At 38.7% G+C, this 24,682-nt stretch overlaps 2 protein-coding genes across 2 annotated transcripts; both read right to left on the bottom strand.

Moving 5' to 3' along the window:
• Nucleotides 1-1,336: 1,336 nt before the first annotated feature.
• Nucleotides 1,337-9,272, bottom strand: urod (uroporphyrinogen decarboxylase). Its single transcript, XM_084911879.1, has 11 exons — nucleotides 9,112-9,272; nucleotides 8,712-8,929; nucleotides 7,494-7,606; nucleotides 7,177-7,256; nucleotides 6,938-7,000; nucleotides 5,683-5,880; nucleotides 5,446-5,607; nucleotides 4,080-4,214; nucleotides 3,518-3,618; nucleotides 3,146-3,212; nucleotides 1,337-1,599 (listed from the first exon to the last, which is right to left on the bottom strand). The coding sequence occupies exons 2-11, from the start codon at nucleotides 8,732-8,734 to the stop codon at nucleotides 1,435-1,437; spliced, it is 1,107 nt and encodes a 368-aa protein (XP_084768005.1). The 5' UTR covers nucleotides 8,735-8,929; nucleotides 9,112-9,272; the 3' UTR covers nucleotides 1,337-1,434.
• Nucleotides 9,273-9,493: 221 nt separating this feature from the next.
• On the bottom strand, nucleotides 9,494-24,613 carry lyn (LYN proto-oncogene, Src family tyrosine kinase). Its single transcript, XM_084911877.1, has 13 exons — nucleotides 24,092-24,613; nucleotides 20,341-20,477; nucleotides 19,868-19,910; nucleotides 19,004-19,109; nucleotides 17,615-17,713; nucleotides 17,393-17,496; nucleotides 17,091-17,240; nucleotides 16,272-16,424; nucleotides 13,944-14,126; nucleotides 13,724-13,800; nucleotides 13,287-13,440; nucleotides 11,472-11,603; nucleotides 9,494-10,618 (listed from the first exon to the last, which is right to left on the bottom strand). Exons 2-13 carry the CDS (start codon nucleotides 20,470-20,472, stop codon nucleotides 10,416-10,418), a joined length of 1,536 nt encoding a protein of 511 aa, XP_084768003.1. The 5' UTR covers nucleotides 20,473-20,477; nucleotides 24,092-24,613; the 3' UTR covers nucleotides 9,494-10,415.
• Between the last annotated feature and the right edge of the window lie 69 nt (nucleotides 24,614-24,682).

Genomic DNA, 24,682 nt, shown 5'->3' with positions numbered 1-24,682 from the left:
GTCATCTTTCTTCCCCATTCTGAACCTCAGTTTGAAGTTCAGCAGGCTGTCATGACCATGTCTTCTTGCATAAAAGCTTTGAGTTGCTGACCCATGATCAGCTGACTATACCTAGACTTGACTTTACTGGTGCTACATTCTCAAGAAAAACTGTAACAACATCCTGCCAGTGCAAGAGAAAGCCCTCAACACAGACTGCTGTGTGCAAAACATATTTATATTCATTTTGTCAGGAGTACCGTTTTTAAGGGCTCATCAAAGTAAGTACAATTCATCTTGAGATGGGCATGTAGTGGTTGTCAAAGACAGGCTGAGTGGCTATGGGTTGGATATTTCTCGTGTAACAGAAATCTAAAAACATAATAGAATATAAATTCAGATTAAATCTTTATCTAATGGTGAATGGGGGGAAAAAAAGAGACTGCTTCTCCTAATAAACCAGTTTTTCTACACAAAATTCAGATTTAGGGTGAAAATCAGAGCAAAGCAGCATCTTCGTGTACAGCGCGCATTTGTTAAAAGATCTTCTATCAGCAGGAGTAAAAATAAAACTCTTCCTGCTGAGATCCAGCAGGAGATTTGTTCACAGTTAAGATGTTAGATGGAGGAATGATCAACTGCTGGGTGCTGACATTTTTCCTTTAAAAATTGATTTTAGAACTGCAGCAGAGTGTCCCTTGCTGAAACTCTCTGCCAAATCACCCGTTTTTGTTTTTACAGCAGTTTGGATCTTTTATGTTTTTTTTTTTTTTACTTTGGCAGCCTTTGAGAATGAAACTCCTTGTACTGATGAAGAGCTCTTCTTGGACTAAAGATGTTTACAGATGCAGAAATGCGTCTCCTTTTTTTGAAAGTGCCACAGAGACATTTTACAGGATTGTGATTGGATTTAAAGAATAAAAACATCAAAACGCTTCATAGTACACACCACTAGTCAAAGCTCTTTAGACCTTTTAGATCTAATATTAATACAAACACAATCTCATTCAGTTAAACTGCAGCGTACATGTACTGTCCTTTTCAGTCCAAACACATAATCCAGTCCTGCTCAGAAAAACATATTACAGCTGAAGAGAAAATCTGGTCTTCAAAATAATAACAAAAAAAAAATGAACATGTTTGTTGTGGAGAGCTGTGGTAGATGAGAATGTACAGTACATGCTGATCTGGATGTTTTCCATCTTAAATTAATATCCTCACGTTATTTTTTCTCCTCCTTTGTTGAAAATCAGCCTCATTCTGAAAATAACAGGAAACGCATTCTGTGTTTCATGTGTTGAAAAACAAGTAATTTGTTTTAGGATTTTTCTGTTTATATTCAAACGGACACATCTACTACTGTTTAGAGCTTTTAATAAAATAATGCCTCATTATACATTTTTCTTGCATCACCATCATAAGGCCAGGTTTGGTTGTTCATACAAGACATTATCTTCATATCTGTTTGATCATCTGTTTGGAGTGCTGATGCACAGCTTCGACGAAGGCACCTATGTTCTCCGGCTTCATGTCGGGGTAAACGCCGTGGCCGAGGTTGGCGATGTAGCCCCTTGTGCCGAAACCCTCCAACATCTTCTTCACGATGTCTGAAATGCGCTCCTGAAGAGAAGGAGAGCAGGTTCACGTCAGTCGCCGTCACAAAGAAACGATCAAACATAACGCTCTTTCGGCAAAACGCATTCTCACACAGTAAAACTGATTTTAACTGGGACGCTCAATGGCAACAGCAGGTGGCCGAAGTTAAATGCAGACGTCATCTCCTACAATGAAGGCAAAACTGTTTGTGCTTGCCATCAGTGACACGACGTGACACATACGCCAGATCACAGTGCACAGGTGAGCTGAAGGGTGAAGCCGTGTGAGAGGCAGAGTGTGTGAGAGAGGTGGCGCAGTGTCATTTTAGATGAAATTAGTGCAAATGTGAGGGAACATGCTCACTGAATGATAATGAGGGAATCAGGACAAGGAGTGCAAGCTAATCTCAGCAGATTGTCTGTGGCCACCACAATCAAGAGAAAGACGTTTCAGGTCATCGCTTTGCCAGGAGACTGGAGAGCTTTTCTTCCAGCGATCATATCCTACAAGTTCATTTAGAGAACATCTGTGTTTATAGACTTGTTCTTTTTTTAATATTAGGATATCTGACAGAGTCAATGTGTAGTCAAACGTCTCTACAATGACAGAAACGGGACTTTGGCTGGTCTGACCCACTCAAGCTCAAAGTGGGCTCTATGTGGCCCACATTACAAAGTTTGAGCCTCCTTATTTACAGTTTAGAGGGAAAAAAAAAACAGAAGATAAGCATTTAAATGTTTGGCAGGTATTACAGTGTAACGATACAGGGTGCAGGAGTCTGGACTTTTCAGGGTTGCAATTAATTTGGCTTTTTTTCAGTTTGTTCAAACAAACATTAAAAAATTAGCAGTTATAATGTTGATACATTTGGAGTTTCTGTGCTTATTTAACAAAGTATAAATAAATAAGTCAATTAAAAATTGTTCCTATGATTATCACCGCAGATTACAGGTTTGTGTTGTTACCCATAGATTTCAATGAAACAGCTCATACTCCTCCAAGTTTGTTTGTTTGTTTTTTTTTTTAAATATATAAATAGTGATTAAAAGCTCTTAAATCACACATTCAACGATGATCTGCTAAATTAACAGGGATATTTCAAGCTGATTATTTTCTTTAATCACCACCGCAGATGGTGACTGATTATTAGAAAAGTCTTCATTGTGCTGTTTGGTGTCATCTTGTGTACCACACTGAGCAGAAAATCAGATGTTTGCAGGGATGACAATAATCCAATTGCCAAAGCAGTCTGATGTTTCTGTGACCACAGCAGCTGACGTGGATAGCACCACAGCCAACAACCCGGGGATGTTAGTCTGGGGTCAGACTAAAGTTGTATCATTTAAAAAAAAAAAAAACAACAACACCCACAAAAGATGGAAAACTTCAAAGACAAAATCTTTCCAGATTAGCAGGTTAAAGTCATTAACAGCAAATGGCAAAAATCAAAGGTCAAAATGAAGTTTTCTTAAATATGAAAAACTATGAAAGTCACTTTTATGAGAATTACCTAAGTATGAGTTTCAGATTTCTATGTGTCGGTTTAAAGCACAGTGAAATTGGAAGTTACCTTTGGAGCATACAGAGCACAGGGGTCCATGTTTCCTTGCAGGCTGACCTTCCCTCCTGTGCGTTCCCTGAATTCACAAACATACACATCAGAGGACACACGAGTTAATCCTTCAACCAGCGGTTTAAGCATTTGATGAATAGATCAGCCCAGGAACAAGAGAGAGGTCAGCAATGGCCAACATCACGCCCAACATCACTGCTATGACTGCCTACATTTCCTTCAAGTATTTGTAGATTCTGTGTGGGCTTTTCACTGTATGCTACTTCTCTATTCAGGCTCACGTTCAAAAATGTTTGGCTGGTTTGAATCTTACAATTAAAACTGTCTGGTGCTGCATGCAAAGACAAACCAGTGTGCGTTTTGTGTTACCGTGCGGATAGTGGGTCAATGGTCCAGTCCAGGCCAACCACTTCATAATTAGACTGAGACAGTTCCTCTAAGGCGTAGTGAGCATCCTTTGCAAATACAATCTAAATACACACACACACACACACACACACACACACACACACACACACACACACACCAACAGATTTTCAAATCAACTTCTTCAGGAACCATTGTTGGTGAAATGCTGCCACCTGCAGGTAGATCCAACAGAACAGTGGTTCTCCTTACACTGCATGAATCCTTAATGATCCCTCCAGGGAGGCAACACAGTGCTAATAAGAATAGAGCCGAGTGCTGACACAATTATAGCAGCTACTAATGACCCAACAAACAAAACAATGAACATAATTTTTTTTACTACTAGTTGTTTGAAGCTTAGCATCTGATATGCATGTCAGGTGACTCTTTGCAGTGCATTCATGCTGATGTGTAAGTGTAGAAGTCCACGTGTGTTACGCATGTGTGGATGGAGGAAATGTGTTTCTGATTATACACCGAGGGACAAATGTCTGTGTGTGAATCTGTTTGGTGTCCCTCTCACCATGGGGACATCCTGTCCTGCCTCCTTCAGTTTATCTTTGACGCGGCGAGCGATGTCTCGGAGGTAAGGCAGCGAGAACTCTTTAAACTCTGCAGGTCCCAGAATGCCGGCGTGGGACTCAAACACCTGCAGTGCCTGAAAAACACACAAGAATTGTGTGAATGGTGACAGTGACACTTTGTGAGTGACCCAAGACGTCACTGTTATAAACACTGGGATTTCACAGGTGCAGCGCCCAGCAGTGGGGTTAAAAAAAAGAAAATAAAAAACAAAGAAAAAAGGAAATATAACACTTTAAAAGGGCTGTCTTTGTGTTAACATTTCACTTACAACTTCAAATCCCTTCAACTTGAGTATTTTTCTGCTGTATTATGTAGAATATATGCATTAAAATAACCTGAAACCTGAAAGGCGACCGTGCTGACCACTTTTCTTTTTTCTTTTTTAACTTGGAAACATTTTCTGTCTCAGAGTGTCTGACTGACATCCCTCCCACTCACAGCAGTGATGACAACACTTCAATTTACGTCACTGTTGCCAGTTAACTGACTTTGTTGCTACATTCATAGACTTGTCATACTTCTTCAGTACTTTCTCTTCTTTTGTAAGAAAAGAAAAAAAAAAAAAAAGCACTTCGTTCAAGCAAGCACACAGACACGGAGCTCTGTCGCTGTCTCAGATTGGACACATTTGTTCAAGTCTGCATTACGCTGACACATACTGATTAATGAGACAGTTAAAAGATGGTGCTGTTACGTCAGTTCAGTCCGGTTTTATTCATGCAGCATCAGTTCTCAAGAAAAAAAATCCCGTCAAGGTATTTTAAGACAAAGATTGTGCAATATTAACCATCATATTATCTGCTATGACCAATACTTGTTGACAGTGGGGAGGAAGAACTCCCTTTTAACGGGAAGAAACCTCTTGCAGAACGAAGGCACCGGGGAGGGGCAGCCATCTGCTATGATCGATCGGCTAGATGACGGGAAAGAGGAAAAAAGGGAGCATAGGCAGAGAGGACCACACACCCACACCATTGTTAATGTACTGTACAAATACTGAAAATTGCAGGATTGGGTAAACTTACTGGAATAATTTGTGCTGCCTCAGCTGTATTTTGCACTGACATAGAGATTAGTTCACTTCCATAAGGCGTGTGTTCTACTGTCAGCATTTATTTATGTCCTTGACTCAAACATATATGACTTACACTGACTCTGTCCTGTGAAATTTTTTATTTATTTATTTATTACATCTTTTCTTTTTTTCAAGGGAAACTAAAATAAGCTAAAGAAAAAAAGATTTATATCAAGTGACATCATAATGGAGGAAGTCTGTTTAGACACAGAAAGCAAGGAAGTCTGACCTGAGCTCCAGCTGCCACTTGTCCTAGCAGATACTCCACGATCACATCTGTCAGCATCTTCAGCAGCATGTGGCTGGCTTCGGGGTGCTGATACAGCCAGCGCTTTGCCTTAGAGTGAGTGTTGGAGCCTCCACCTTCTATCATGTAGGACATGAGCGTCCACTGTGGAGGAACAGAGAGCTGTTAGAATATCGAAGCATTATTTTCTATAAATGTTTAAACATGTGCGCGCCTAACCGGAGCCCCGCTGAATCCTATTAGTGGCACTTTGCCCTCAATTTTGTGTCGGGTCAGTGTGATGGCTCTGAAGACGTAGCCCAGCTCTTTGTCAGTGTCCACTTTGACCTGCAGCCGCTGCAGGTCCTCTGGCTCCTTCAGAGGCTCTGGAAATGTTGGACCTTTACCTGCAACCATCTGGACATCCATACCCATGGCCTGGAGGGAGGAAGAAGAAACAAAGACAAACCAAACAAGTTAATATATCTGCTTTCTGTATTACTTATTATCTTCAGGATGCAGGTGGGCTGGAACCTATCAAAGTAAACACTGGGCCAAAACCTGGAGTACAACGTGTCCAGTCCATTACAGGGCCTCATTTTATTTATGATGTGTTCACAACATAAGCCATCCAAAGGCTCTTTATATTGTAAGACATATTAAAGAGGGTAACCCAACTATTAACTGACGTTCTAAGAAAAAAAATAATAGCAAGCGTGGGGAGGAAGAACTCCCAGCTAACAGGAAGAAGGCTTTGAGTATAAAGGAAGGATCAGGGAGGGTCACAGCTGTACAGAGAATGAGTGGAAAACAGATTCAGGACACCTGAATAGATGAAAAATATATCTTGTTATTTAATTAATTAATCAAGTCATCAAAAGAGTTATTTTGTCAAAAACATTTTGAAACACTGCGTCCACTGTGGAGGAACACAGCAAAGAATAAGAAAAAAAAAGAAAAAGTTATTATTAGTTTCTCTATTTCTTCCACAGAATGTCTTTTGTACAGTCACCCTCCCCTCACCCCCAACCAGCCTGAGCCTGGTTCTGCTGGAAGTTTTGTTCTGTTAAAAAGGGAGTTTTTCTTTCCCACTGTCGCCAAGTGCTGGTCATAGGGGGTAATCTGATTGTTGGGGTTTTTGAACCAAACTGAAAAATTAATATTTAATACTTGACTAATGGTAATTTGTTAAATTAAAAATTAAAACATGTGGACATCACATACATGTATTACATCAATACATAGCCATTTGTTACCACACATGAAAATTCTTCTCATTCCTCAAGACATAGCAGACACTGGTTGTACTGTATGTCAGAGGTTATTTAAATATTAATAAACGTCAAAACCCTAAACACACTTTCTACTCACAAAATGTATATTTTTCTGACTACAGAAAACCTCTTTTATTGTACATCTGACAAAAATATAGCAAAAGATTAGCTGTAAACATTTTATACATGCTAGCAATTGAGCCTGGTCTGAACAGACTTACCTGTGGGACAACTAGGATATCAGAGAAGATTATGGCAGCATCAAAGGGAAAACGTCTCAGAGGCTGGAAGTGGAGGGGGGGAAAGAAAAAAAAAATTGGGATAAGTTATTCTTGTTGGTACCCTGTGGGTGGTGTAACAACCACTCCATCATCTCACACCACATAATGGTGTTGCTGACTTGATGTTAACACTGTGAAATTAGATTTTTTTTCTCCCCCCTGTGAATCCAGGTCTGTACCTGCAGAGTGAGCTCACAGCAAGCCTCTGGTGACCGACATGTCTCAAAAAAGTCCTTCCCTGCTCTGGACTCACGGAACTCTGCAGATTAGAGTCAAAAAACCACTACAGATCAGCATTAAGACTCAATAACAGGGAGTTGGTGGTTATCAGGGATGTGAATCTCATGCTTATGGTCATGCAGAAAGTGAAATACTACAATATGAAACCTGAAAACATGATCACGAATATTAAGGGTAATCAGTGTAGCACATTTGATTGTACAGTGCTACTATTCATGTCAGAAACGAGACAAAAGAACTGATCTGAAGCCTGTACCTGGTAGATATCTGCCAGCCTGTCTCATACACCAGACTGGGACATGTTCGGTTTCCTCTCCTCGTGCCGCTCTCAGGAATGTGTCGTTCTTTGGCTGAGGAAAGTCTTTGGGGCTGGGTAGAAAGCACTTCATGTTAGAATCTGTGTTTTCTCTGACCAGGTTAAGAAACACACCAGTTTGGCTGGATGTGTGGGGACATTCACCTGCTGACTCTTCTTATTTACACTGATTATGCAACATTTTAGCGTAGAAAAATAATACAAATTTAGACAGAATTTTAAGATATTTGCGGCATGGCCAAAGCACACTGGCAATTTCAATTTATATTACATAGTTGAGGGAATGGAGCTTAGCTGATAGTGTCATAACCTCTTTACAATACAGCCGCAAACTTGTGTTATCTAGAATAAAAAATAAAGGCCCACCCTTCCCTTTCCCCTGCAATCACTCTGGGCATCCAGCTGAAGGGCATTCACCAAAAGAGTGATTCTGGGAGATAACCGTCCTCTGCTCTCTTATCTTCTCCCAGCAGGAGAAATGACAGTTAAATACAGGAGTGCTTAGGATGGATCAGTAATGTATCAGAACCTTAATCTAATTCAGACTCTGACATGAAACTGTTAGACGGACCACAAAAACATTTCACAGATAGCCAATTATGTTTAGCTTGCTACACTTAACTTTAAAAGATGCAAGTCTGCTGTTAGACTCTTCTTAAGAATTAAACGTGTGAGTTATAAAAACACACTATCAGAGTTTGTCATGGATTCTGTATGGGATAATTTTTGAAACCCTGGCTTTCTCGGAGTTGAAGCTAGTTAAATAGAACAAACCAAAAAGATTAATAAGACTTTTACATTATTAGCTATGCCGAATTTATCAGACGATCCACAGAATTTGCTTAAAGCACTAATTCATGTTGCAAAATAAGTTCATCTCTAAATATGAACAAGAGATTATTAGACTGCTGAATTTCTGAATGAGTGTTTTTTGTAAGAGGAAGCGACTTCGCTCTGGCATTGGATTACGTAGTTTTAAGGAATGAGGCCTGTGTTTCTATAACTGACCCATAATAGGAAGAAATGTTTCATAACAATGACAACGGGGGGTTTCATAAGGTCACTTTTTAGACGGCTAAACAGCCAAAATGCTAACCTTAAATGTAACAATGTAACAAGCGGCAGTTTGTTTTGAGAAACAAAGAAGGAAGTACTCACAGGATTAAATCGTTCTTGCTCATGTTGGCGGTGCTGAGGATGGGACAGCCTTTCAGAAACTCCTCTGTCTCTCTGCGGGGATGTCAGTTGTAACCTGCTGCTCCTCAACTGTCATTTAAACCCCGCTCGCATGGACACAATCTTCTATCAGCTGCTACAGCGCTGTGGGCGCGGCCATCTTGAAAAACCACGTGACCATAGCAGGAAACGAGATGACGCTTCAAAATAATAGTCGTTTTCTATATTTAGTCGTTATCTACATTTTGTTCCCTTAAACTTCAGTACAGTTTGTATCATCATCATTATTATCATCATTAGTAGTAGTAGTAGTAATTCTCCTTCTTTTCATCTTTGTGTTACTTAAGGAAAGAAAAAAAACTTATCGAGGTACAGTACTTACGTTTGACAAGCACATATAGAATTAATTAACTGAATTATAATTGAATATATTGTGGCGAGCTCAGACAAGGAGGAGACGGAGGTATCGTTTGGTCTTGCTTCCCGTGAGCTAGCCAGGGAGCACAGCCGTTTATTAACATTTGCAGAAGAACACTGCCGCTAGCTAACTGCTCAGCGCGGCAACAACACAGCAACAACACACAGGGCGCCCTCTGACCCCGGAAGGACACACCGTCGCAGCGAGAGGGCGTCACCCGTCACCATGGCAACATACACAAAACATAACTGTACAAACAGAACCCCGAACAGCCCTGACCCGCTACAATATTAATTATCTCTAATTTTATAAATTCATTAGAGTGTATAAATTTGCCACCAAGGAAACAAAGCTACCTGCTGCATTTATTAAAGCTCTTTTCACATTTGTACAAAGGCATCCAATACAGCATAACAATTACTGCACTTTATTTTTTTAAAAAAAGAAACATAAATCTCCTTTTAATAACAAAGCCTACTTGAAATGATGATGTGATGAAGAAAAAAACAAGCAAGAGCTAGAGCACTTCAATATGAAGTGGGGCATCAACAAGTCTCTGAAACAGTAAGCAACAAAAACAAGAAAACCGTTGTTTTAATTTAGTAAGAGCAGCTTGTGAAGAAGTAAGTTCTCATGCCAAAATAAAAATGCAAAGTAATCATAATCGTCATGTAAATATTTTTGAAGAGAGTGGTATGGCTGAGTAAAAATGTGTATATTCATTTACCATTTCTTCTTGTAAAGTAATTAAAATTTATGAAAAATCAATGCTCAAAAACTCATAGAAACTCATCCCCATCGCTTGTAAAACCAAAATCTCACCACTTAAAATTTGCACTGCGTGAAAAGTATGTTCTTAACCTACATATCATTGCTTCACAAATTCTTTGTATAATGCCTGCTGTTTGTTCAGTAACTCTCACAAACACCCTAATTATTGAAACACTTATTAACAAGACTCCAGTGTCAAAAGTAAAAATAATATGATACAATTTTACTTCTGTAAAATTCCTCCAGATCACCGAGGCTTAACTGCACAAAACCTCATATTTACACACCCTGAAAATCTGCAGTAAACTATATTCTGGAACATGCAAACTATATTTTGTCCACTGTGAATATATCACACAGCTTACTGCAGAATGTATCATATATACATGAATATAAACATAGAAAATACAATCACATATCTCCAGTAGGTCCAAACATAAAGCTATTTACAAGCTGCTTGCATTATGTGCCAAAAGTCTCTCCAGTTTTGTCTCCATCTACGGCTGTTGCTGGTACTGTCCCTCTGTGGCGGTGTAGAAGTCATCCAGGACACTCTGTAGGTAGTCAAATGTGGGCCTGTCTTCAGGTCTGTTCTTCCAACAGGACATCATGATATCGTACAGCTCAGTGGGACAGTTGTCGGGCTGAGGCATCCTGTAGCCGCGCTGTATCGAGGACATCACCTCTCCTTTAGTCATGCCTGCAGACACCAAATTAGTGTAAATACTGCTGGAAAGGCTTCCAATGAGAACCTTTTTGTACTCGCAGTCACATTCTCAACCCGAAGTAGAACACAAAAGTCACCAGCAGAGGGCAGTCTTTCTCAGCATAACGCCTTACTGCTCAGTGAGGCTGGGTCATAAAAGTTATGGTTACAGTTAGCTGTGTCAGGGGAGAGGTTTATGAAGTTCAGACCAGTATAATACAATAAATACATCAACACAAACACTTCACTCAGTCATGTAGAGACCTGAGTCTCGACAAACATATACCAGAGTCTCAATAAACATTGGCTTGTGATGCCTATGTGTTTACAGGGTTCAAAAAAGGGACTAAATTTAAATGATTTCCTGAATACATTTAATAAGTGCACAATGATTTAAATTAGCTTTCTTTTTTTTCTGAGTACTAGTTTGCATTATTTTTAGTTATTTAAAGTGCTTTTTTTTACAAGTAGTATCAGCTTTTAGTTTAGCTTCAGTCATCTGTAATAACCATAAATGAATAAATATTACTTGTAAAACATACCTAATACAAACGGTTCTCCATCTGAACTCTGTATTGTTAGAATTTCCAATTGAACCCAATATTTTAATTTAATAGGTCAAGGTCCTTTAATCCATGACAAAGCATTACATTTTATATAGTCATGATAAAAAGACTAAGGTTTTACATACCAGGACATAATAAAAACTAACCTGGTTATCAGCAGGTCTTAAAGTTAGGTAAACTCAAGTGCGGAAGAACAGCAAAGCATGACACCATGTCATTATTTATTTACCAAAAACTAAAATGCACAAGCAGTTATCAACAGCGCTGCGGTTAACATTTACCTGGGTAAGGGATTTTCCCGTAGGTGATAATCTCATAGAGCAGGACTCCGAATGACCACATGTCAGATTTGATGGTGAAGGTGCCATAGTTAATAGCCTCTGGAGCAGTCCACTTGATGGGGAATTTGGCGCCTGTGGAATGCACACACAAACAGACACTGTGAAATTATAATTCTATTATTCCCTCACACAATCCCAAAGATCGCCTGTTCTGTTTTTGTAAATGAGGTTTTAGATTCTATCTGTGTTGCTGGATTTATTTCAAAACGTCTATTGCAAATAGTTTCAGCATCCTGGGTCCAGATCAGTGATCACACGGGTTTCATAAGGTTTCATAAGTCACTTGAGAAATAGCATTCAGACACTTCCTCGTGCACTTTACTGCACAGTTGCTTTAATTTGAAAAATATGAACTATGAATGAATTTTTTCCCCACAATTAAAAAGGCCAAAACAGGTTTTTGAAAAATTCCCACCATATATGTTAAAAGTTAAGTACTGAAAGCGGTCATCGATGACATGGTGGTAGCGTGGTTAGCATTGTTGCCTGATTCTCCTTTCACAAACAAAGAACTCCACGTCCTCAGTGTTTCATTGATTACATTGCACAGACTCTTTTGGTAAATCCTTTCTTCATTATATTAGAAGGGATTCACTCAATACAATGCACACGACAAGCATCTGCCATCTTTCCACAAAAATTCTATTCCATTTCACTCTTGTCTTGGCTATAGTGAAATGGTCATCACCGTGCTAAATGGCAAACTGACATCCAAGTCTCAGGTTTCTGAACTCTGCAGGATGTTTCTTCAGAATATCTGCCGTTTACCACACTTTGTGTTTTTGCTGCCTAAACACTTCACTCTGTTTCAGCTGACGACAGAATCTTTATCTCATCCTTTTGTAATTCTTGAAATGCACTGTATGAAAAAAGGCAGGGTGTGGGCTGTCTTTAACTCACTCTGGCTTCTGTCTAGCTGCTCTGCCATATGGTTCCCTTATCTATGAAAAAGATTTCTAAAGCTCAGCTGCAGAAGCAGCCCAGTTCTCGGTCACCTCCCTGACCACGCCTAAGACTGAGACTTTATTGCTGAAGTACACAATTTGAGCACTCTCAGAATAACCCTGTTCATTCCAAATGTTTGAAATGTCACAATCACTAAATGGTCAGTGTTTTGGAAATGGTGGTTAACCCCACACATCAGTCTCCCAGCTCGGTTCCTGTCCTCCACTGTCCTCCAGTTCGTGGCATGTTACAGGTGTGAAATCAAAACCATACTGCGTAGGTATAAACTTTATGAACAGACAAACCAGTTTTCCAAAATTTGACTGAAAATAGTTCTAAAACTATGTTTAATTTTTGACATTTTATTTATTTATTTTTTCTAATCAAATGACGGGGAAATGTTGGCTGTACCAAAAGGACTCCCTGCTTCATTTTAACCTTGTGGGAGTGTGAAAGGAGGTAGTGTAGTTTGGGGGCATCAGAGGTATTGGTCACTGTGGTGTGATTTCAGTGAGACAAAAGTGGAGCGACTGGTACATTAAACCAAAAGTGTCTGATTCAACATAAATCTTTGCGGGTGCTTCCACTTCTCAAAAGGGGCTTTTTGTTTCACTATGTCACAAGCATCAAGCCAGGGTGGTGTCTCATTTGTGCTGGGAAAGCCCCCTTCCACAGAAAAAGTGGAGACGTGTTCAAATTCTCATACACATACACGCACACACATACACATAGACACAAACATACACGCACATACACCTATATGTGCAAACACACATACACATACCCATACATACACACATACACACTTACCCTCTCTGGCAGAGTACTCATTATCCTCAATGATTCTCGCCAAGCCAAAATCTGCTATTTTACAGAGCAGGCTCTCAGACACCAGGACATTAGCCGCCCTGAGGTCTCTGTGAATATAATTCTTCTTCTCAATGTACGCCATGCCCTCTGCTATCTGTAACAGAGCAAGAGGAAGGTGTGTAGTCTTAAGCATAAGAGTGAAAGGGAAAAAAATCAAAGCCTACATAAAACAAGCAATTACAAGCAAATAATAACAATCTGTTATTAGATTATGTGGATGGATGGATGGATGGATGGATGGACACTGCCAGTGTGATGCTGGGACAGAACAACCTCATGTTTGAAATAAGAAAGTTTCTTGGAGAAGTGAAAGTAGGGTTCACAGTAGTGAGACAAGTGAGCAGCGAGGTCACAAAGAAGCATATTGGTGTAATCACCTGTGCAGAGAAATCAATGAGCTTGGGCAGCTGCAGTCTGCATCCTGTGTCGCTCTTTAAAAAGTCTAGCAGGCTCCCTAAAGACGAGACAGAACAGAAAACAGCGTCAGTGCTTTGCATGTCTGCATCTATGCCTATGCTGGAGTGTTGACTCTGTGATTATAGGCCACAAAATTTCATAATAACCAGTTCAGTTTTTCTAAAGACTTTTGACATTTACCGTTTGCCATGAATTCAGTGATGATGTAGATGGGTTCTGTCTTGGTGACAACAGCGTAGAGCCGCACCAGCCTGTCGTGCTGCAGAGTCTTCATCACGTTGGCTTCGTCCAAAAAAGCTTCAACCGTCATGGTTCCCGGCTTCAGCGTCTTCACTGCCACTTTGGTTGTGTTGTTGTAGTATGCTGAGTGGAGAACGTGAAGAGTAAGCATGGGGAAAGAAGAACTTTAAAGCATGACATGCTCTGCTACATGGCTTTGGACTGTTTTCAATGTTTCCCTGTGGAAACAAATACGTTTCCACAAACAGTTTTGAGGAAACTGAAACAACTACACCAAACAAATGCAAATTAAAGGAAAGAACGGGAAGGAAAACACTGTGTTTACTGTTTAACGTTCAGTGACAGGTGAGAAAAATATGCCATGTTGTCAAAAGCTGACCACTGATGCATGACTGGACACATTTGTTCGCATGTTACAGTGTTTGTAAAGGTGGATTTTTGTTTCCATTTTAAGCTGGTTTCAGTTATGATGTAATGCAGCATATCTGTAAATGAATATTCCACAAAACTGCATAAAGGAAACAAGAATCCACGGAACAAATGTTGGAATCTGCTGCTACTCATAACACTCAGTGTCATTATGAAGTCAGGCATGACACCCTTTCCATCCGTTAAACACCCTGTTATTGGTAATTCAGGTAGGTGTGAATATTATCTGTCACCCAGATTGAAAGTTGCATAACTTTTATTCAGATCCTGGCAGGTGCAGTAACATATCTGCATTAGATAATGCAACTGCTGTGCAAATTCCATTGCATTGATTATTTATTCATGACTTGTTGGCAGAGCTATTCTAAAGATCCTTTGGGCCATCCTTGGGTCAGGTTGTGTTAGCTTTGTTCCCTTCGAGTTATAAAATCCTGACAAAAACCGAATTTTTGTGACTTTGGTTCAAGAACAAAGGAAAAGTTGTTGCCTTACATAATGATAATAATAATATGATTTATGAGTTGATTGAATGTCACATTGTAGCGTGGAAACTGCATACAGTACGTCAGTTTGAATGCACAGATGTAAGGTGAGTTGTGGCTTGTGTGAACTTTTATTATAACTCCCTCTGTGTATAATTCACAGAGTTTTATTGTTTCAGAGTCAGTTATGGATGTACTGCCAACTGGTAAATTTAGTCAGGTGAGTTTCTGTAATGGTAGCACTTGCTTGTTGTTTTTTTTTTTTTTTACACAATTTCGTTGTACATGTACAATGACAATAAAGTGCTATTCTATTCTATTCTATTATCCCAGACCTCAGTGCAAACCACAGTGAATACACCTCTATAAATTCATCACGTGTAGCTTTTTGAATCTAATTGTAAAAATGCTGTTGGTGATGTCAGACACAGTTGTTGTCGTTGAAGTGAAAATTATACCTCGAATATCACATAATTTCCCACTAACAGAGACGGCACAAATGGCAACACACTTGTTCTCACATACTTCCCCTTATATTTAACAAAGTGAAAAAGCAGTTGTGTAAGTCAGAAGCCACAAAAAACAAAAAATCTTTGAAAAAAGCGCTTAAAAGCCGTAAAACAAAGTCAGCTTCGGTTTGTTCATGAAACTGTGCAATAAAACCTTCTCTGCGGTAGCGCTTTTTACAAATGATATGCATATATTTGTTTGTGATCATTCCTCTGAAACCTCACATGCAAATCACCCCGCGGACTCAAACATTTCCTCCACAGACGACAGCACTCATCGACACATGAATGGGATGGTCTGAGCCCAGAGGCAGACATGCAGGCAGTTGAGGTTTGGGGTTTTTTTTGTAACAGAGCGCAGTCCTGTACCTCATGGACAACAAAAGTAGGAAGCCATTTTTGCTTTAATTAGAGGGAAATGGAACTTCCTTGTACCACTCACTTCCCTGCGTCTGTGTTTACTGTAAATGATAGAAGGGAATTAGAAATCTTGTTCCTTCATAAAGGAGCTCATAAAAAGATATGCTCCCTTGTTACTTATCTGCTGTCTCCCAGTCTTTGATTTTCTCTTGCCAAATCCGTGTTAGCTGCCACTTACAGGCCGGCTGCCTTCTCGGAAATAACGCTGGGAATGTCATAGAATTCATGAGGTAATAATTTACCAGTGATAAAAGGCCACGTGCCCTACCTCTTGTGCTCTTTGTGAAACAATACGCTCGTGTATCTTAAAGGGACCTCGTTGTGGTCTTTATTTGAAGGGCTAGAGTGGTAAAAATCATTGTGCGTTCCCTTTATTTGGCAATTACTTCCCTTGTCAACTCTTGGACATAAAAGTCATTTCTACTCACCCATCCAGACTTCTCCAAACTGGCCTGCTCCAAGTTTCTTCACCATCTTAATAGAGTCTTTGGATATCTCCCAGGCATCCTTATACCAAGGTTTCTGAGCTTTGGGTTTTGCACAAGGACGCTCAAGTTTACGGCACAGGCCATCCGGTTTGTCTGGAAGGCACACACACAGACAGTGCTCAGTCTTCCTAATCAATAACATAGCATGTGTAATCTTTTTGCAATGAGAAGATCAACATTGTTCTCTGATCAGCAAGTGTGGAGCAAAAGCTGGAAACCAACTAGCTTTGCTTTGCACAAACATAGGAAGCAGGTGGAGGGAGCAAAGCTGGCTCTTTTTGTCACTTGTTTCACATTATTAGGCAAAAAGGAAGCACCCAGAGAAATCATACAGTCATTTACATACAAAGCATAATTCTACATAAGGCCACAGCTTGTATGTTTCTAAAACCTGTTTATGTGGACAAACAGAATATATGAGATTTATTAGAAGAGGTATGAGCACGCTACCCCGTGAAAAGGTTGTTAAGGAAGTTACTGTAAAAGTGGCTACAGTGTTGCTGTTTTTCCTCTACAGTATTCAGTATTACTTTTAATAATAGATTATTTTTTATTTACAGTTTTTCTTTTTACATTTATAGCATTATTAGGTTGCTTAATTTACATTATTATTACTTTATTTTTATTTGCAGTAATAAATAGTCAGTACTGTAAATGGATTTGCAGTAGAAATTAATCTTTTATTTTCCCATATAAAATAATATTTCACAGATACAACATTTTAGTGTGAAAACAGACTTTTGGCTGCACTGTACTCACTGTGATAGTGTTTAATCATGCTGCTAATATCCCGAAAGGAGATTTTAGGAGAGATGTAGCAGCCGCCATTATCCAGCATCCTGATCTTGTAATGTTTCACTGAGTCTGTTCCCTGGGCGTCCACATCTCTGATGGACAACGAGTAACTCCCTGTGGAAAAATCATGAAGAAAAAAAAAAAGAGTGACTGGTGATTCATGATCATTCAAATCAAGCACACACAATGTCACAACTCCACGTGTCCAAAGTGCAGAATGCTGCTGAATGTATGTCGGTATCTCAGAGCTACCATGGTAGCCATACCTTTTGATGTTTCACTTTCTCTGATTAGATAAGCGCCTGGCTTGTTCGCTGGTGCCAGCAGCTGCCTCTCTGCATCCTTCCTTGTGATGTCCTTGAAAAACCAACTGCACGGAACAAAAAACATAATAAATATTTGGTAACATACATAATGTTGATGCTGAATGCAAAAATGAATAATGTAATCTGAATAACATGAAGTAATATTAGGAAACAAGTACATACTCCTCTGTCTCCATGGTGTCAGCTTGGGCCACATAGTTGGACGGGATGAATCCCTCTTTGTCGTTTACCAGAGACTTCGCTTTCCACCACTCACCATGTCTGTCAGTTCATAAATATACATATACATTTTAGAACAATCATTTGCATTGACAGAGATGTTCTGAAAAGGTCTTGAAAGATGATTTTTTAAAATTAAATTCCATCATTTAACTTTGTGTAATTCCTATATTCAGAGAAATATTATTTCTGAACTGAAATGCTATTTTGTCTCATGGGCAAGTAATTTAGCCTAAAATACATTCACACATTGCAGAAATCTTTTATAAAACTTATATGATATTTTTGTAACAAAAATTTTGCATTAACTGTTTAGTTTACAGTTATTTTCAAACATCCTCAGCCTCAGCCTCATTTTCAGAGGCTCAAAAGTTACTGGACATCACAGAGGAAGAAGACATAATACCTGAAATTGATTCACCAAGTTAAACTTTTATATTTTGTCACTGTAATTTCAACTATGAGGCCAAAAGAGATGTCTTTGCAAGTGAGGGAGACCATCATTAGTCTGAAAAAACATATTAAGCCTATCCGAGAGATGGCACAAAACTTTAGCAATGGCTAAATCCCAAATTAAGTGCATGCTGAAAAGATTGTTCCCATGGTTAAGAAAAATAGCTTCACAACCAAGTCAAGAAGAACACGCAGTGAGGATATTTGTATCACTGTCATTGAGAAATGGCTTTCTAAATGAAAATATAGAGGGTTCAGAACACTCAGGGAGTGTCACCGGTGGGCTAGATTAAGCTTGCCACAAAAGCTAAACAAAATTTGGACAGATGAAACCAAATATGGAGAAGGAAGGAACCAGGCCATGATTAAAAAGACTAAAAAGAAATTTGGGGATTTTTTGCTTTGAATTTTTTGAGTTAGTGAAGAGAGAAGCCATCTGACTGACTGTGGGAGAGGAGAGGGAGACAGGGGGCCTGAAAGCTGAAGGCTTTGCCTCCCATTCTACTCTTAAATATTCTAAGAACCACAATAAAGTGCTTTACTGGGATGATGTGGTACGATGAGGTCTTTAACATAAGACAGGACCTGATCGTCCAGCACTTTCTATGTGAGGAGAAGAATTTTAGATTGGCATTAAACAGAGAGCCAATGAAGAGAAGCCAATATGGGAGAAATACGCTCTCACTTTCTAGCCCCTGATTAAAAATCCAGACTACAAAGGATTTTTATTCAAATAGTAAAAAATAATCTTTATATGTAAAAGGATGTCAGTTTGTCTATCTAAAACTGGGGGGCTATATATAAAAGTGGAAGTGATTCTTGCCATTTGTAGAAATTATGATACATTTTCTGAGAATACCATAATTACCAGACACTCACTCTTCTAGAATTTTCATCTTTTCTCCCTTCTTGAATCCTAAGTCATCAGGATGTGCAGCTTCATATGGGAAAAGGGCAATCACTATTTTACCCACCCCCTTTTGTTCTGAAATAGGAAAGAGAAAATTGTCATCATTAAACACATGCAAATAGGCTCATAGATCAATACAAAGGTTGTTCTATTTTTAAACTATGTAAAGACACGGGGGACAACATGTACAGAAACATCAGACAGAAGCAATTATAGGCCATGCACCTAGCTTATCAGTTTACTCAACCTACTTATAAGTAGCTGTAGTCTCAATCAGTAATGACTAATGATAACTTTATGTTTAAATTGCAACTTAGTTGGATGTACTTAAACGCCTTTGTGTACATTGCTAAGATAAAAGAGTTTTAATATAATGCGGAAAATTACATGGTTTACACGTCAAATGTAGTGACTAGCCTTCCTATAAGGATCTCTTTTCTAAATAAAAACTATCATAACTAAGATTACTTTCTATTTTAACCTATACTCATATATTTGACTGGTTTATTTATTCTACAGTTTAGCTTTGGAATAATTTTCTTAGTGAATTTGCTGAATTAGTAAATAAACCTTGAATCAGTCAAAATTTGCTGGTGAAATCTCAAAATGGGTCAAAGTTAAAAAACTAACAAAAGAAGATGAAGATTTTGTCTTTCATGACTATGAGGACTTCTGGGCCTAACTGTTTCACTATACATACTTTGAGGTGAGTGAATTCCCTATTACCTTAGAAGCTACCACATACAGGTGTTACCAGAAGTACAGTATAGTAGTACGAAACAATGAACAGACAGCAGATAAATAAACAAAAAACAAGGAAGAAGGGGTCGTACCCTCCATTTTTTGGAACACCTGACCCGGTAACAGTGAGTTATTCTGCAAAAGGAAACAATATTAAAGTTACACAGTGTCTTTCTATCATCATTACTTCCATTATTTTAAGGCAGACATTATTTACATAGAGATTTTTGCACAGACTTTTGTCATTTCCTTGTAATAGATGTCATCTTTTGCAAATGGGAAATTCTATTAGGCAGGAAACATTGAGCAACTTTTTTCAAAAACAAAAAGAAAGGTCATATCTTTGATGCAATATGTAAAGAAAACTGAATCATTCTGTTCTTCATACAATACAATAATGACGAAAAAACCAAATGACGATTATAAGTCAATTTTTGATTGAATGAAAACAATAGCATGCTTTCCATTTATGATTTGACTTTTTGTTATCTAACGATTTTGTTGCTGTTAACACTCAACCACACTTGAGATTGAGTGTAAGGTCCACCCAAGTCTTACTACTTACCATGTTGACTTTTGGACTAAAGGTGGGGTCTCTAACATAGCGTGACTGTTCAGAATGGACAGCATGTTGGCCCATTTTTTGGTCCACACCTCCGCTCAGACCTTGATTTAGCGTGGATTTCATGCAGCCCATTCTGTCTGCACAAGGAAGTGAGAAAAAGAAAGATTGAAGAAAGCTGTTACAAATATACCATTTACACCTGCTGAAAAAACACAATGCGTATAAAAAGTGTGGCAGCAGACACCTGTGACTCTTCAGTTTTTACATGTGAAAATAAAGATCCAAACTGGTGTCATGTTTCCAGTGTTATTTATAAGTTCAACATAAAGGGGAAGATAACAAGAAGCGATAATAAGAAGTTGTTTCACAAAAACAAACTGCTGCACATGTGCAAATGTAACTGTAATAACTCCACGGCAGACCCGTCCTCGGTTCCATGCTTTTCAGCATCTTTATTATCACCGTTGCTGTCCTTGCACGCGGCTGCAGCTTTGCAGTTCGCAGTCACACACACTAACACCAACCACATCAGGACCTATAAGTGAATGTGGCGTGATTGCTCATGCTGTCCAGCTGCCTCCCTCGCAGCCGCACCACCCCACTGACTGTACTGACTTTTATACTGCACTCTGATTTACATCTTATGGGAATGTCACAGGAAAGGTGCAGCACCACTTAGCGCCAGAAATATAAAAATAATGATGTCGACCTCTAACTGGATTGTTAACATAATAGGGGTGCAAAGGTATGCATTGCTGAGTAATACTCTTTCTATCATACATCAAAAGGTGTAAACAAAAAAACCCAACTATTATCATATTTAAATGGATAAGTATGTCCAGTACAATGGGTGGTTTTTTTCACCATTTTGCTCAAAACACAGATTGTTCTGTCTACAATGCGTTTTAATTTCTTGCTCTGTTTTTAGGGATGTTTCCGTGACCAAGTAAGCTGCTGCTGTCTTTGCAACTTTCAGGAAAAGAGCTTTCAGTAAAAACGAGAAGCAGAACAGGGAGGATTTGATGATGCAGTGTAGCCAAAATAGACTTGAATGAGACATTCTGCTACTTCTGCCTCTATATCCATAGCATTAGCGTCTTACGATGAGGTTTTACATGCACAGGTTCTGGACTGAGCACACGCTTTGTATCATTCACCATCATTGGGTGGGTTTAAAATACATATAAGTCCAAAATGCATATCTTCATTTGTGAGCTTTGAATGCCACCTTCAAGCTTCTGGCAGAGCCAAGCTAGCTCTTTCACCATTAAAGCTTATGCTAAGCTAGACTAATGACTTGCTGGATTCAGCTATATATTTAACAAGATTACAACTGGTAACAGTCTTTTAATCTAACTTTCAGCAACACCATGGTAACCGATGTTTCCAGTAGTCTAAATGTCATTAGCCATGGCACTTCTTACACAAACTCTAATATTTCAGGTGAAAAATTCTACATTTGTTGAGTTGAGTAACTTTGTTGAGTTACTGCTGTAACTCAACAAAAATTCAATAAAAATGTGAATGTCTCAAAGTAGTTCTTTAGAAAAAAATATGTCGCAATGTCACTGCTGCTTCCCTGTATTCTGACATGGCTGCAATTTATCCAGTGGTGGTTTCTGTTCAGGGAAATCAAACATGTATTGCTGCAGTTTGCTGCATTGTTTTTTCTTCTTTTGACTTTTGTGTGGGTAGCTGTCTGCTAACCACCATGAAGCCCACTGCCACCAATGTGCACTTGCTTTCTACATGCACACATACTGACCACATGCCCACAAAGATGACAAAGTCGCAAAGAAAAAACAACATCTTTTTAACTGGTGATGTTGGTTTTTATGAGAGAGAGGTGTTATAAGTTTTAAAATGTATAAAAGTCAAAAACATTAAAAGTATGTATCTCCTATATTGTAGTTTTAAGGACAAATAAAGTGATATTTGTACCTTGAGTTTAACAATGAAAATATTTTACAAAGGTAATGTGTGAACATAAAAAGGATTTTTAAATATGAGTAACTGTCTAAATTAAAACTAAACTTCCTATGAGCGTGAGAAACACCACCTTTAAAACCATTTATACTTAGATTGTCAAGCAATGTGGCTTAAAAGCACAAAAATATAAAGCACTAAAATTAAACCAGGTCAAATAAACTTTGAGTGCTTCCCTACAGGGAAAAAAAGGGGGAAAAAAGAACAAAGCATGTTGCTGTAGAGCAGAAGTGCACGTTGGTTTTTGACATCTGTTATTCAAAGTACAACGGAAAAATAAATAAATAAAAAGCTTCTGTCCTTCTCCAGGAAACTAAAGTGCACAGCTGAACCGCAGAGAAAAGGGGAACATGTTCAACTAGTCCTGTAGGTCGGCAAATAGCCTTTTAAAATTTTTAAAAAGCTAGAACAGAAGTTCTAAGGAGATGAGATATTCTTTGGTGAATTGTGTCAGGGCAGTCAGAAAATAAAACAGGACAAAACAAGAAAGAAAACCCCCACAAAAAATGAATTAGCGTGGGTTGTTTTGTTTTTTTTGTTTGTTTTTTTAGTGCTAGCTAACATGCTCTTCATACTGGCGCTAACATGTTGATTTTTAGTCACCTTTAGCATATGGTAGCATGCTAATGTACGTATGCTAATTGGAGAAAGCACTGCTTAGGCTGGCAGAAATATTATTAGATTATTATATTGAGGCATATTAGGTTTTCGACCAAGCCAAACAGCTTAAATGAAATTTTGACTTGATAACATTATTATCAGTAATAGTAAGGTAGTACATTTTAGGGAAGAAAATATGACAAATCCCAACAATAGGGTTCATCTATTTGATCTGATGCCAAAGTTTTTCTTTAGCAACACCAAAACCTTGCTTTCTGCATGCTAAAAGCATTTACTTCTGTTGCTTCTAGGCTGCCGGTGATAGCAAAGCACAGCTATCCTACCATATAACGTTAAAAATAGTTAATATCTTATATTCATGTGGAAGGACTGAGTGCTGAATAAAGTTGCTGGACCTAGCTGGCCTGAATTGAGTTGTTTGAGTAGGGGGGGAAACACACCATTAACCTAATGCAAATAGAAAACAAGCACACCTGAAAACCAGCCTACAACACATTTGTGAACTGAGATGGCAGGGAGTAAATGTAAAGAAAAAGGCAAAACCATATTTTTCTTGGTAGAAAAAGGTCAGTGAATGCATTAGCCAGCGGTTTGGCAGGTTTGCACAGGCTTGTTTTGCACTGTGTTGGTTCAGTGCCTCTGTTATATTTTTAACTTGTCAGCAAACAGCCGGAAACTAGGGGTCTGAAAGGCTTAAGGGCACACACGCATGATATATTGGACTATGACACACACACACACACACACACACACACACACTTCCTCCTTTTGCAATAGACTGAGGAAAAGTCTGGATACGTCAATAAATGCAGTGAATTTTAATGTTTAATCCGTCGCTATACCATACATGAAATCATAGGAATAAAACTTTTATAATAGAAAATAAAGCACTGATTTTAAACATGTTGCACTGTAGAGAACTTTCCTTAAACTAATTAAACTAATACTTAATGTGAGTTATGACTGTGCTTAATGAATAAAGCGTCCACAAAAACACAGAACAAAAAAAATCAATTTAATAAAACTTCTTACATTTACTTTTTTCCTACTATTAAAAAAAGTTACATACACTTTTACCTCTCCTAATGCGTCTGTGTAAACCAAGCATGCGTCTGCCTGATGTCACTTGGACATTACAGCTTACCTGTCTCAGTCTGTATCCCTGGTTAAGAAAACGGTTAATCCAAAATGTAGAACCGTTTCACTCCTCAGCTACGTCCTCTCTGTGCTTGACATGGAAGTGGGTGACACATGCAGTGCGTTGGTGTTGAGGTGGTTTGACAAGTGGGTCAGCTGGCCGACCTGGACTGTTATACCAATGAGTGAATGAGGAACTGGTTGGGGATTTTTCGTTCTTAGTGAAACTTCCTGGTACAATTGTCTAATGATTATTTGCATAATCAGCACTGCATACACACACACACACACACACAGAGAGAGAGTGAAAGAGACTGAAAGACACAGCAGACAGATGGCCTTTCAGCGCTACACATATGGAAATACTATACGTTTAACCTGAAGTGGAGGAGAATTTCCCAGTGTGTCATAGAATCCCTTTAATTTAATGTAATCCTCTTAAAAAAAAAAAAAAAATCCTCTCATGTCCTTTTTAGAAAAAACAATAATTAAATAAGTCATTCTATACACATATATATATATATATACATTAGTTGTTCACAGTTGAAGTCTAATGCACGTTTCATAAATTCTCCCACAGTGCGACCTGCTGGTCAAA

Source organism: Perissodus microlepis, chromosome 18 (assembly GCF_051167445.1).
Source record: "Perissodus microlepis isolate ML-2025 ecotype Zambia chromosome 18, ASM5116744v1, whole genome shotgun sequence".
In the NCBI taxonomy this organism is placed as follows: domain Eukaryota; kingdom Metazoa; phylum Chordata; class Actinopteri; order Cichliformes; family Cichlidae; genus Perissodus; species Perissodus microlepis.
Note: the sequence above shows the minus strand (reverse complement) of the source record. Positions and strands in the feature narration are given on the sequence as shown.

What these genes read in the sequence shown, in the direction of transcription:
- lyn (XM_084911877.1), bottom strand. Translation starts at nt 20,472, where the DNA reads ATGGGCTGCATGAAATCCACGCTAAATCAAGGTCTGAGCGGAGGTGTG. An exon ending in GGTGTTCCAAAAAATGGAGG is followed by an intron (nt 19,110 to 19,867) that starts GTACGACCCCTT and finishes TTCCTATTTCAG; the next exon opens with AACAAAAGGGGGTGGGTAAA. An exon ending in CATGATTAAACACTATCACA is followed by an intron (nt 16,425 to 17,090) that starts GTGAGTACAGTG and finishes TGTGCCTTCCAG; the next exon opens with ACAAACCGGATGGCCTGTGC.
- urod (XM_084911879.1), bottom strand. Translation starts at nt 8,734, where the DNA reads ATGAGCAAGAACGATTTAATCCT. An exon ending in TAGGATTCAGCGGGGCTCCG is followed by an intron (nt 5,608 to 5,682) that starts GTTAGGCGCGCA and finishes GTTCCTCCACAG; the next exon opens with TGGACGCTCATGTCCTACAT. An exon ending in CAGGACAGGATGTCCCCATG is followed by an intron (nt 3,619 to 4,079) that starts GTGAGAGGGACA and finishes GTGTGTATTTAG; the next exon opens with ATTGTATTTGCAAAGGATGC.